The sequence below is a fragment of the Kogia breviceps genome, chromosome 2, assembly GCF_026419965.1.
Source record: "Kogia breviceps isolate mKogBre1 chromosome 2, mKogBre1 haplotype 1, whole genome shotgun sequence".
Taxonomy (NCBI): Eukaryota; Metazoa; Chordata; class Mammalia; order Artiodactyla; family Physeteridae; genus Kogia; species Kogia breviceps.
In genome coordinates this window covers 182,821,326-182,834,018 of record NC_081311.1, presented here as the reverse complement: position 1 = coordinate 182,834,018, position 12,693 = coordinate 182,821,326, and the positions used below count along the sequence as shown (strand labels likewise).

General features: G+C 36.4%; 1 protein-coding gene across 7 annotated transcripts in view; it reads left to right on the top strand.

Annotated features, from left to right (window-relative positions):
• Positions 1 to 12,693, top strand: part of USP37 (ubiquitin specific peptidase 37) — an 87,189-nt gene that overhangs the window by 57,489 nt on the left and 17,007 nt on the right. For all 7 annotated transcript variants that reach the window (XR_010839206.1, XM_067026877.1, XM_059052113.2 and 4 more), the window contains 6 exons: positions 33 to 150; positions 1,449 to 1,528; positions 2,886 to 3,050; positions 4,698 to 4,763; positions 7,528 to 7,669; positions 8,503 to 8,758. Coding sequence is in view for 6 of the 7 variants with exons in the window: in XM_067026877.1 (XP_066882978.1) it covers positions 33 to 150; positions 1,449 to 1,528; positions 2,886 to 3,050; positions 4,698 to 4,763; positions 7,528 to 7,669; positions 8,503 to 8,758 (827 nt within the window). In the remaining variant the exon portion in view is untranslated. The remainder of the gene's footprint in view (positions 1 to 32; positions 151 to 1,448; positions 1,529 to 2,885; positions 3,051 to 4,697; positions 4,764 to 7,527; positions 7,670 to 8,502; positions 8,759 to 12,693) is intronic.

Genomic DNA, 12,693 nt, shown 5'->3' with positions numbered 1-12,693 from the left:
ATTCTTACATTTGTCTTCTTTTATTTTTACAGATGTGGAGAGATTATTCCCAAAAGAGAACAGTTTAATGACCTCTCCATTGACCTTCCTCGAAGGAAAAAGCCACTCCCTCCTCGTTCAATTCAAGATTCCCTTGATCTTTTCTTTAGGGTAAATAATATCTTTTGGTATTTCCACATAACTAAATTTTATATATCATAGATAATTGTATTTGAAGTTGGTTTCTTTAAGGCAGAGTTTTGACAAAATATTTGCAGGGGAAACAAATGAGAAATATTTATAAGTAGTATTTGTTTTTAGGAGCTTGGTAAATATGGTTGTTAACTGATTGTAGAAAAAAATTAATTGCTCAAGTAGATTATACATCTAACTCAACAGCAAGTGTTTTAGACAACCTTAGAAGCATTTGTTTGTAAACAAATAATATGAAGTGACATATGCTAAAATTGGGTAGTGTGAGTCAAAATTGGAGACACTATCTAAGTTAGTATACTAAGATCTGAGGAATGAAAAAAAATACTTTTTGCTTCTCCTTAGATTATATGTACCATGTTAGAAACAGAAAGGACAAGTCATGTTTATTCAGAGCTATAGATAAATATTTGCATTTGTGTTATACTGTTACAGATATTCAGAAAGTTTCTGGGGCATAATTGGACATGTTGTGTAGCAGTCCATATAATTGATGGCAGTTTGCCATCTGTATAATAGTGGTTCTTGTTTTGTTGTAGCAAATGGGCAGGGTTGTCATCCTAAGATTTAAAAAAAAAAAAAAAAAGACCTCTGTTCTTGAAATGATGAATATTCAGCTCCACCCAAGGATAAATATTCCGCTTTTCTTTTTGTTTTAGTCATTCCTTACTATTCCTGTTATTATCGTAGAATTTGAAGCTTTTCCTGTGTATCTTTGCCCCCATTTTTTTAAGGATTTCTTGTTTCAGTTTTCTCTAGGTAATGATATCCACCCCAAACTTTGGTCCTTTTAGAGCAGTTGTTCTTAGTGGGCTGTCACCAGAAGATTGAGTTCCATTATAAGAAAGGGGTAGAGTTACACCTAACAGACCAGGAACTCCGCCTAACCTGAAGGTGATCTCATCTCTGCTATGGCCAAATGTTAAAATCTGGATATACTCTTGGCAGTGGTTCTTGTGTATCCATGGGGAAAAGGTTGAGAGTCTGCTACTATAGTTTAGTTACTATCATAAATTGAGATGTTTCCTTGGTAAAAAAAAAAAGGAAATTAGGAATTCTGAAACAGGGCATGATATTATAACTATATTTTGAGGATTAGGTCTTAATTTAGGAAGGCTTATGATTCTAGACACAAAATTTAAACTGGTTGGAGTTGTCATTCCACTGAACTAGTATGACTAGAGAAATTAGCATTTAATGGGGTAGTGCTAATTCAACTTTATACTTCTTTATTTTTCCCTCTTGTCTTTTTACAGGCAGAAGAACTTGAGTATTCCTGTGAGAAGTGTGGTGGGAAATGTGCTCTTGTCAGACACAAATTTAACAGGTTACCCAGGTAAAATTAATTGGCTCTTCAATTTTTCTTCTTTAAAGTACTTGCAAATATTACTGAATAAGTGAGGCTTATCAGATGGATGGGTAAAGGTCAGCAAAGCTGAGATATGAAGAGGGTAGAGAATGGAAAGCTATAATTCTCTTGTATAAGAAAGGAAGAGGATTTGGAAAGTTGAAGAAGAGAAGGAACCTGAGAGTCCCAAGAAGATGGCAACAAGAGAATGAGGCTGATGAGACTTTGGAATAATGATGAGGACTTACTAGTAAATTTTTTATTCAGTAATGTGTAACACTCAGTTATAACTTGTTGTGCATGTACATTTTATAGAACTTTTTTATAAGTGGAAAAAACTTTTCATTTCTCTCTTACCTTTCTCTAGAGAAAGTGCTACTGAAATAAGAATAGTTCTTGTCAAAAGTCATCTTAAAAAAATTAATTTTCACCATCAAACATAAGGGCTGTTTAACACTTTATTTATTTATTTATTTTAATAAATTTATTTATTTTTGACTGTGTTGGGTCTTCGTTGCTGCATGCAGGCTTTCTCTAGTTGAGGTGAGCAGGCTTCTCATTGCGGTGGCTTCTCTTGTTGCGGAGCACGGGCTCTAGGTGCGCAGGCTTCAGTAGTTGTGGCTCGTGGGCTCTAGAGCACAGGCTTATTATTTGTGGCACATGGGCTTAGTTGCTCCGCGGTATGTGGGATCTTCCCGGACCAGGGCTTGAACCCGTGTCCCCTGCATTCGCAGGTGGATTCTTAACCACTGTGCCACCGGGGAAGTCTTGTTTAACATTTTAAATTACCATTTGTCGTTATATAACACCCATTTTTTGGTAAACTATGTAACATTGAAATAAATAATTTAGGGATTTGATCCATCATCAATACCAATATTCTAAAATTAGTTTTCTTGTCTGATGTGTTTTGATTTTTTTTCTAGGAACATTATTTTACTGAAACCTCCCAATTAATAATTAATATCTACCCAATGCCTGTGTTTTGTTTTTATTCTTAGTACCTAGCACAATGCCTAGCACACAACAAGTATTCAGTAAATGTTCTTTGACAGATCTTTAGTTCAGCCTAATGTAGTCTTTAAATCAAAAGCTGTCTAACATGGTTAGTTACAGTGATCTCTTCTTACCTGTAAAAGAGCTACCTCTGAGATGTGGGAGCATGTGTGTATGTATAACTGATTTAGTTTGTTGTAGAGGGAAAACTAACACACTATTGTAAAACAATTATACTCCAATAAAGATGTTAAAAAAATAAAAAAAATAAAAAAATAAAAAAAATAAAAAATAAAGAGCTACCTCTATTATGTATAAACTAATAATGTTATCATCTCCTGTCTTTCAGGATCCTCATTCTTCATTTGAAGCGATATAGCTTCAATGTTGCTCTCTCACTTAACAACAAGATTGGGCAGCAAGTCATCATTCCAAGATACCTGACCCTCTCATCTCATTGCACTGAAAATACAAAACCACCCTTCAACCTTGGTTGGAGTGCACAAATGGCAATGTAAGTCCTTGAGAATTTCTTTCCCTTTTGAAGTAGAAAGGCTTTTAGTATCTGATCAAAAGAGTGACTGAACTAGATAACATGACTCCAGATAAAATCAGACCAATAAGGAGATTTTTATTTTGCTTTATTTGGGGACTTTGTGCTAAGTTACTGCCTGTTTTAAGTAACTGAATAAAAAGCTTAAACAAAAACTTTCAACATATATTAATTGCCTTTCATAATAAATTACCTTTTCAGGGAGTGCTCCTTACTCTTTTAGATCACTAGAAGATAGTTTGATACATTTGGGGAAGATAAACCAAATCTGCGTGATCATAAGAGTCACTTGAATGCTAAAAATACTGATTCCTGTGTTTATTCCTTAGAAGTTCTGTTTCAGCAAATCTGATATAGGGCTGGGGAATCAATATTTTTAACAAATGCCTTTGCTGACTCTGGAGTATGCAAACTCGAGAAACAGTACATTAAATATTATGCTGGGACCCCCAGAATAGATTGTGTCTTCATATATGTATTATTAGCAGTTTGAGCAAAGAACTTCAATGGCTCCCCGAAATTTTTCCTTGAGAAAAGAAGTAACTTTTACATTCTATTTTGCATCATCATGAATGCCAGGAAAACCTTAAGACTTCTCTAAATGTTGCTCCTTCTTCTGCATACTTGAATTTCTTTGGAGCCATATATTGTAGTTCTTTTTTATACTTGAACACTAGTTTGGTATAATCATAAAGTTCTAGAGCTTTAGAGGTGAAAGGGATTTTAGAGATTTTTGTCTAACTTCTTAATTTTACAGAGGAGATCCAAGGAAATTAAGTGATTTTCTTAAGCTCATACAGTTAGTAACTGGAAGAGCCAGATCTCTTCACTGAAGTGGAATAATAGACATTGCAGAAAGTGAATGAACATTTGCTAACATGAATTAATGAAGTTTTGTAAAAATTATCCCCCTTGGATTAATAATTGAAATATATTCTACATCATGTACGTTTACACTAAAGGCCTCAATAAGTCAGTAACAACATGTTCCCAGAGAATCAGTGTTTCTGGATTTTTCTCTTACGGCCTTTCATTAGAATAGATGTTTTTGCTTGATGGAAACTGCCCTCTACTGGTAGAACTAGTATTCTTTCTGGCAGTATTTTCAAACCATTAGCCAAGGCTGTTATGATCACAGGCCTGAAACCAGGCTCTCTGACTCTGTGATACCATAGCTTTAAGATTTTGGACAAATTCCTTGACCTGTCTGTAGGAAAAATAACAGGGTAGTTGTGAACATTAAATGAGGTAATACACAAGAGTTCTTACTACAGTGCCTGACGTCTAGTAAGTCCTCAATAAATGAGAGCTATTGTTCTTTTATTGCTTAAAAGAACTGAGACACAGAGAATTTCCCAATTTGTTCTCTTTATATTATATTTGACTTCATTTCCATTGTTGTTTATTTAGATCATTAGATAAGGAAGAGCCTAGAGAAAGTATTTTGTTTTCTCTTTTGGCCGCTATTGTTAGTTAAAAAGTATTATAATTGTTTGCTTTTCAAGAGGATATATAAGGGACTATAATACAGAATAATTCATTTAATAAGTTAAATATATTTTTAGTAATAGTAATTGTATACATATATATTTTCTAATTTTCTGATAGTTCTAGACCATTGAAAGCCTCTCAAATGGTGAATTCCTGCATCACCAGCCCTTCTACACCTTCAAAGTGAGTTATATTTCTTGTGTACCCAAAATTTGTATTTTTAAGCATTTGGCTTACCCTGATTTCCAAGATTATCCCCTCCCCTTTTCTTATTGTTTCTCTTCTTGCATGATAACTGTTCTGCATTACTGTACTTTGGAATTTTCCTGAATATGCTTTAAACTGTAATTTAGTGAGTATCGTTTTTAACACTGAATCAAGTTCAGATGGTCCTCTCAAAATTTTGTTTTAAAACTTCTTAAATCATCTGTTGTATGTAATATTTTCATCCTACAACTCTAGAAATTGACTAATGATGAGGGATTTTAAGGATTGAAGGGTTAAAATAACCCCTACTGGTATAAAAAGCACCATTCTTCAAATATACACGTGGAGATCCCAAAATATCTTTTCACCTGTTGCTAGCCAGTGTGGGACTTCTTGTCTTAGACACTGAGCTGGAGCTATTCTGAAAGGGGACAGGAAAACAAATACACATTAGAATGTAGCTATTCTACAAATTTTTTTTGTTTAAGACCAAAAGTTTGTCCAAGAAGGAAACAAATACTTTTTTTTAATATACCTCCTCTATGATTTGACTAGAACCACAGTTCCTGATTAGACATTTCTAAATGACTTCGTTGTCATTTGTCTTTAAAATTAGTTTTCTAAAAATTTGATGTCCCAAAGTACTTTTAGAAAAGAGACACTTTCGTTGTTTAAGGGCTTTTGGGGGGCTTATATAACCATAAAATGACATTTGGGAATTGCTATTTTCTTTTCCTCCTGTTAATTATTTTTCAGTGCAATTAAAACCAGATGACTAACTGACTAGAAATCTGAAATGGTACCGATATGAATACTCTTGCCCGTTCTCAAGATACAAATGAGCAATACCACTTGGCTGCTTAGAAAGTGAGCAAGTGATGCATTTACAGGATGAATATTTTTCCTTACTACAGGCAAGCTGCCTTCTGTGAATATAGTAACTATTAATGGAATGCACTCTTTATGTACCAAATCACTATAGCTTCAAGAAAGAGATGGTTTCATTGGGCATCATTATACTTGGCATGGTCAATCTGTTCTCCAGGGTCTTACTGCTATGAGAATTTGAGAGTTGGTCAATAAAGGATGATTAGGCCCTAGAAGACCTGTCATGCCGATCAAACTTAAAAGAGGCTGAGCTATGAACCAGAATACCATTGGTTCTTCTATAATGTCCTTTGTCACATTTGACCCTGGTATATTAGTAGCCAGGTGTCACCCTCCTGCAGCAAAGTATTTACATGGATAAATAAATCAATATGTTCAGTTTTGCTTGGTGAGCATGAAATCAGAAATGAAGAATTAAGATGGCTAATTGGCTATTTCTAAGTTATATTAAAAACCCTTTTTGAACACATATTGGGAGGCTATTCAAGTGTTCAGACTGAAGTGCAGTGATATCCTGGCTGCTCTCAGCCAAAGACTATGGTTGGGCTTATCACTGACCACTTGCCTCTTTTCTTTGATCTACATTGCTATGCAATCCTCCTGATTTCCATTGTGGCCTCTTATTTCTTGGTGCCATCATTCTACATGTTTATTTACAGTTTTCACATTTAGATTATTGCATTTTCCAATTTCCATTTTACTTTTTTTTTTTTTTAGCACAGCATATGAATTTATGTTAACCTTCATCAAAGAAAGTTTGTGCTTTTTGACCTTTACCACTTTTTCCTTTAGTTTATTTTCAGCTCACTTAGAAGACAACACAGTAACACCTTACTTATCTGGTATCATTGAAGAATAACATTTGATATTCCAAATAAATGAATTTTTATATAACTGAAGCTTGTCCTTTTAAACATTGGCTATTTAATTTTAATCTTTAAAATGTTTTAACCATTTTAGATGGTTATATCTCTGTAAGCTTACAGAATTCCTTATATTAAATAAAATATGCTGCAGATAATTTAAATATATTGTAATTACTTAAAATCGGCATTGTAAATATCAGTTATTACACTTTTAATATGATAATGCCCTCAGAGGCTCTTAATTCTTATAAGACAGTTTACCTTTACATTAAATTACTTTATAGTTCTTTATTGCCCTTTTTGTGGTTATTCTCTCTCATTTCTTAGCTCTCATTTCTTGATGAACTTGCTACATTATTTTATACACTATTTCCTGGGGAAGTAGGGTCCCTGCCTAAAGAGTAAAGTTCATGGGCTTCGAAACTGCTGCCTGCCTCAGAGGCGTTTGTTTGTTTGCTTTGTTTTGTTTTTACTTTTAAGTTCCTGTGTTCTAGAAGGTAGAGGTTGCCAGAAGTTGGACCTACATATAAATGGATAAGTGGAATGTTACTGTTAATTTCAAAGTACATGGATCATAATTTAAAAGAGCAAAAATTAGTCCTCATGCACTCTCTTGTCAAAAACATGTATTCATTGCTATGTCTGCATGCATTCAGTAGAGTACTTGCTTTATAAAGCCAGTAACAAACTTCTTTGGAGTTGATCATTAAAAGAAAAAAGGCACAAAGTGATTGGTTTACTGATACTATATAATAGCATAAGAGTTGTCTGATTTTCAAAGCATGGCTCTTTTGGAGTAGGGCAAAGGTAATTCTTAAATATACCTCTTTTGATGTATCTTTTTTTCCTCTGTTAAATCATTCTCCATAATGGAAAAGCTTTTTGTTTTAATTGGTATTTATACTTCAAAAAAATAACAAGGACAAATGTTTATTTGTCAGACTTACATAGGGGTTTTTTGTTTGTTCGTTTTTCTTAAATTACAGGAATTTCACCTTCAAATCCAAGAACTCCTTGACTTTATGCCTTGATTCAGACAGTGAAGATGAGCTTAAACGCTCTGTGGCCCTTAGCCAGAGACTTTGTGAAATGTCAGGCAGTGAACAGCAGCAGGAAGACCTGGAAAAGGTAAGTAATTTCTCACCAAAATATCTGACTGTCCAAACAAATGCCTTTATAACCAGCATCAGCAAACTTAATAAATACACAGGATAGATAATTTCTTGTGAATGAGGACTTTTCAGATGTACTCTTAGCACCTTTCAGTATGCAGTACGATATTGTTAACTGTAGTCACCATACTGTACATTACATCCCTGTGACTGACTTATTTTATAACTGGAAGTTTATACCTTTTTGCCCCTTCACCCATTTCACTCACACCCTAACCCCCACCTCTGGTAAGAACCGGTGTGTTCTCTGTATCTGTGAGCTTAGTTTTTTTGTTTGTTTTTTAGATTCCACATGTAAGTGAGATCCTACATTATTTGTCCTTTGTGTAACTTATTTCCCTCAGGGTCCTTCAGTGATGTCACAAATGGCAAGATTTCTTTCTTCCTTCCTTCCTTCCTTCCCTCCCTCCCTCCCTCAGTCCGTTCCTTCCTTGTAGCTGTGCCCGGGCTTTCTCTAGTTTCAGCCAGCAGGGGCTACTCTTGTTGCGGTGCGCGGGCTTCTCATTGCGGTGGCTTCTCCTGTTGCGGAGCACGGGGCTCTAGGCGTGCGGGCTTCAGTAGTTGTGGCGCTTGGGCTCTAGAGCACAGGCTCAGTACTTGTGTCGCACAGGCTTAGTTGCTCTGCAGTATGTGGGATCTCCCCGGACCAGGGCTCGAACCCGTGTCCCCTGCTTTGGTAGGTGGATTCTTAACCACTGCGCCACCAGGGGAGTCCCTATCACTTTAAACTCCAAGATTGCTATATTTGTAGGCATTCTAGTTTCTTCTAAAAGCAGCTCTATTCTTCAGGATTCAAAATCTTGCAGACTAGAACCTGATAAGTCTGAATTGGAAAACTCAGGATTTGACGGAATGAGTGAAGAAGAGCTTCTAGCAGCTGTTTTAGAGATAAGTAAAAGAGAAGCTTCACCATCTCTCAGTCATGAAGATGATGATAAACCAACTAGCAGCCCTGATACCGGATTTGCAGAAGATGATATTCAAGAAATGCCTGAAAATCCAGACCCTGTGGAAACTGAGAAGCCAAAAACAGTCACAGAGCCCGGTAGGTTTAATGAAAATAAACATCTGTTAAACAGGCACAACTGTGTTCCAAAGCTTTATGGTAACAGATTACTTCTACATAATGGGAGGTGAGATGGATCCGTATAGCAGAGCTAATAATATATTTGTGCTTTTTTTTTTCCTAACAGTTTAAAAAAATGAGAAGCAAATATTGTGAGTTAGTATCCAGAGGCTAGTGGTACAGTATGCCATGTCCCTTTAGGTGTACATCAAAAGAAAAGTTAGTATTCTTGTGTATTTAAAAAATGTTTGTGTCAGTTTTTCATCACTTTTTTCACACCACTGCTCTCAGAAATTTGTGTAATTCTTCATTTTTGTATATCTGAACTTATACCACGTTTTAATATATAAATAATTTAAGTTCTCCATTCTTCTTTGGGTTCATCCCTTCATAATGGTGGCAAGACCACTGAACTAAGAGGGTCTTGGGTATCTAGTCTTAGCTATACCATCTACTAGTTATAAATTTCTAAATAGGTAATTTAACCTCTTTGATACTCAGTTTTCTTACCTCTGTATGGGGAATCTACCAAACATACTTCAGATAGTTGTGGGTAAAATGTTAGATAGTATATACATATTATGTAAAGTGCTATACAGATAAAAATTATTTTTGTGGTAATTATTACTCATATTTTGTTATTTCTCAAGCTATCACTGCAAACAACAGAGCTGAGCCTCCTTGCCTTGCACTATGGGTATTTTAAGATTTTTTAAGTAGAAAATTTTCACTTCCTTTTCCTGGGGCCAAGTCTAATATTTTCTCCTGATATCTTTAGTATCTGTATCTAGGTAGCTAGCCTAATGTGTTTCCGTATATCAAGCCTAGAATTTTGGAGATGAAGAGAATAGTAGTATATCACAAAATTATTTTCTGTATTCTTGGGGTTGTTAGGGCCTCCTCAGTTTTGAATTATTTTATGTGCAAGTAAAATAAGAGTTAGTATTTCCCCAATTTAACTGGAAACAAAAAGCTGATGAGTTTTGTATATAGATGTTTCCTTTTTTTTCTTTTTTCTTTACACCTTTTTTTACCTCTTGATGCAAGTACCCTGATGAAGTCCCCTTCTCTTACTAAACTTATAATCACTGCCCTTGGAAGTGAATCCTAGATACTAGATCATTTCATCAGTAAGGATTTCAGTATCACTAAAAGATAAGAACTCTTTTTACAAAAACGTATCCTCCATATCATTATCATACTTTAAAAATCAATAATAATTCTAAGGAACAATCAAATGTGATCAAACCCTCCATAAGGTTTTATTTTGAATGTTTCAGATCCAGAGGGAAATTGAAGAATAAAATGATATACACTTTTATACCCTTCACCTAGATTCATTAACATTTTGTCACATTTTTTTCTCTCCCTTCCACACTGCCCTTGTGTGTATGTGTAGTTGTGCAGCAGTTACCCCAAAATTCATGCTTTACAACAGTAGTTTTAGTATCTCATTACTATGGATTGACTGGTCTTAGCTGGTAGTTTTTCTGCTCTATGTGATGTTGGCTGGGGTTTAACTGCACTACAACATCCAAGATGGCTCACATTGGCACATGGGTTGTGTTGGTTAGAAGGGTCACCTGAGCTGGCTAGACATCCTCTCTGTTCTTCTGGTCCCCTCTCCCTGACCATCTCCCTTCCCCTCTTCTCCTCAGCTTTTCATCTCTTCATGTAATCTCAGGGCCTCTCCCTTCCTGTATGGACTCTTCAGCATGGTAGCCAAACTTCTTACATGATAGCTCAGGGCTCCCAAAAGCACAAAAGAGGCTGCTGCCAGGCCTCCTTAATGTACAGGCTCAAAATTAGGACAGAATCAATTCTACCACATTTCATTAAAGCACTCACAGGATCTTCCCAGATTCACTGTGAGGTGGACCACACAGAGTTAGAATACCTGTAGGCACGGTTCATTGGAGGCCATCTTTAGAGATTGTGCGTGCGCCCGCGCGCACACACACACACACACACACACACACACACACTCTTTTCTTAATGGAACCATTTGAAGTTGCAGGTATCATAATACTTTACCCTAAAATATTTCAGCCTGACTCTCCTAAGTACACGGAAATTTTCCTGTATAACAATTATCATACCTAAGAATATTAACAGTAATTCCATATATAGTTCTAATATAGAGCCCACATACACATTTACCCAATTATCTCCAGAATATTTTTTACACTTTTAAAAAAATCTAGAACCCAAAGCTTACCCCCTGAATTTGGTTGTTAGGTCCCTTTAGTCTCTATTCAGGCCAATTTTTCTTTGAAAGACTCCCATTATGGATTGAGCTAATATTCTTTAAGTATAAGCTGTTTTTTTTTCCCTATACCCTAAAACTTCAGAGCCTGGAAATGGTTTTTTCCTTGTTGCCCATTTCCATTTCCAACTGCTTGTCTTCTTTCATCCTACAAAAACCCCAGTTCCTTTGGTACGTGACTTCAGACTTTGCCACCTATTATCTCTATCTGTAGCTCTCTTTTACCTTCTAGTCACTCCACGCCCATCAGCATTCTTAGGGCTTTCAGCATCCTCATAAATAACCCTTTCAACAGCCTGGTTTCTCAATTCCTAATCTTATTTCCAAAGAACTTTTCTTCTACCCCATCTTGATAACTGACAAAACTCATACCCTAAACCAGTAGTTCTCAAAGTGTGTCCCCAGGCCATCAGTATCATGTAGGAACTTGCTGGAAATGCCATTCTTGACCCCACCCCACACCTACTGAGTGAGAAACTCTGGATGTGGGGCTCAGCATTCTGTGTTTTGATTCCAGTTGGTTCTTTTTTTTTTTTAATTTATTTATTTTAATTTTGGCTGTGTTGGATCTTCGTTTCTGTTCAAGGGCTTTCTATAGTTGGCAGCGAGTGGGGACCACTCTTCATTGCAGTGCGCAGGCCTCTCACTGTCACGGCCTCTCTTTTTGTGGAGCACAGGCTCCAGACGCACAGGCTCAGTAGTTGTGGCTCACGGGCCCAGCCGCTCCGCAGCATGTGGGATCTTCCCAGACCAGGGCTCGAACCCGTGTCCCCTGCATTGGCAGGCAGATTCTCAACCACTGCGCCACCAGGGAAGCCTTCCAGTTGGTTCTGATGCATGCTGAAGTTTGAGAACCACTTCCCTAGACTGTCATCATCAGTAAATGTACCACCTTTGAAATCTTAATTTCAGATATCCTTCTCTAACCCTTCTCTCCCCCTAGCTCACCTAATATCATATTCTTATTTCAACAATTACTTGATCTCATTAAGACTTCCAGTCCATTGTCTTCTACTTTTTGCTATTCATCACCTCCCTCTTGTCACCACTTCCCTCCCCAGCCTATATGCCATATTTTGGTACTTTTATCTCTTTCCTCTGTTTTCTTCTCTCAGTTGCCTAACAAAGTCCCATCTCCCAATTCAACCAGCTTCTTATTCCTTGTCTACACCCAAGCATCTGAAGATTGCTGGAAAAAAGTCCCCAAACTGTGCTGACTATACTTTCCTCAGAATCATGACTACACTCTTACATGGGCACTACATGCTACTAGTCAGTTCTGTTATAGTTCCTTAGTAAATTTCTTTTCTTGGTCTCCATGTCTTTCTCAAATCTGTAGTTCTCCTTCCACACATACTCTAGGCACATAACTTAGCTGTATACCTTTCAAAGAAAATAGATGCAGTCAGATGAAAACTCTGCCTTCACCTTTGTTATGGAGGAAATGTCCCTCTTCTTATTTAAGGCCAATCCCTCCATTCATATCGAAGATCTCATCTACTTGTGCCTTCTAAAGACTTTCCCTCTTGAAATGATACTTTTTCTTCTGCATCAGGTCTTCCCTCTTCTAAATTATTCCTGGTGTGCCTTAATATGACCCATCTTTTTAAAACTCTCATGACCTTGTGTTTCTCTAGCCACTGCTCCC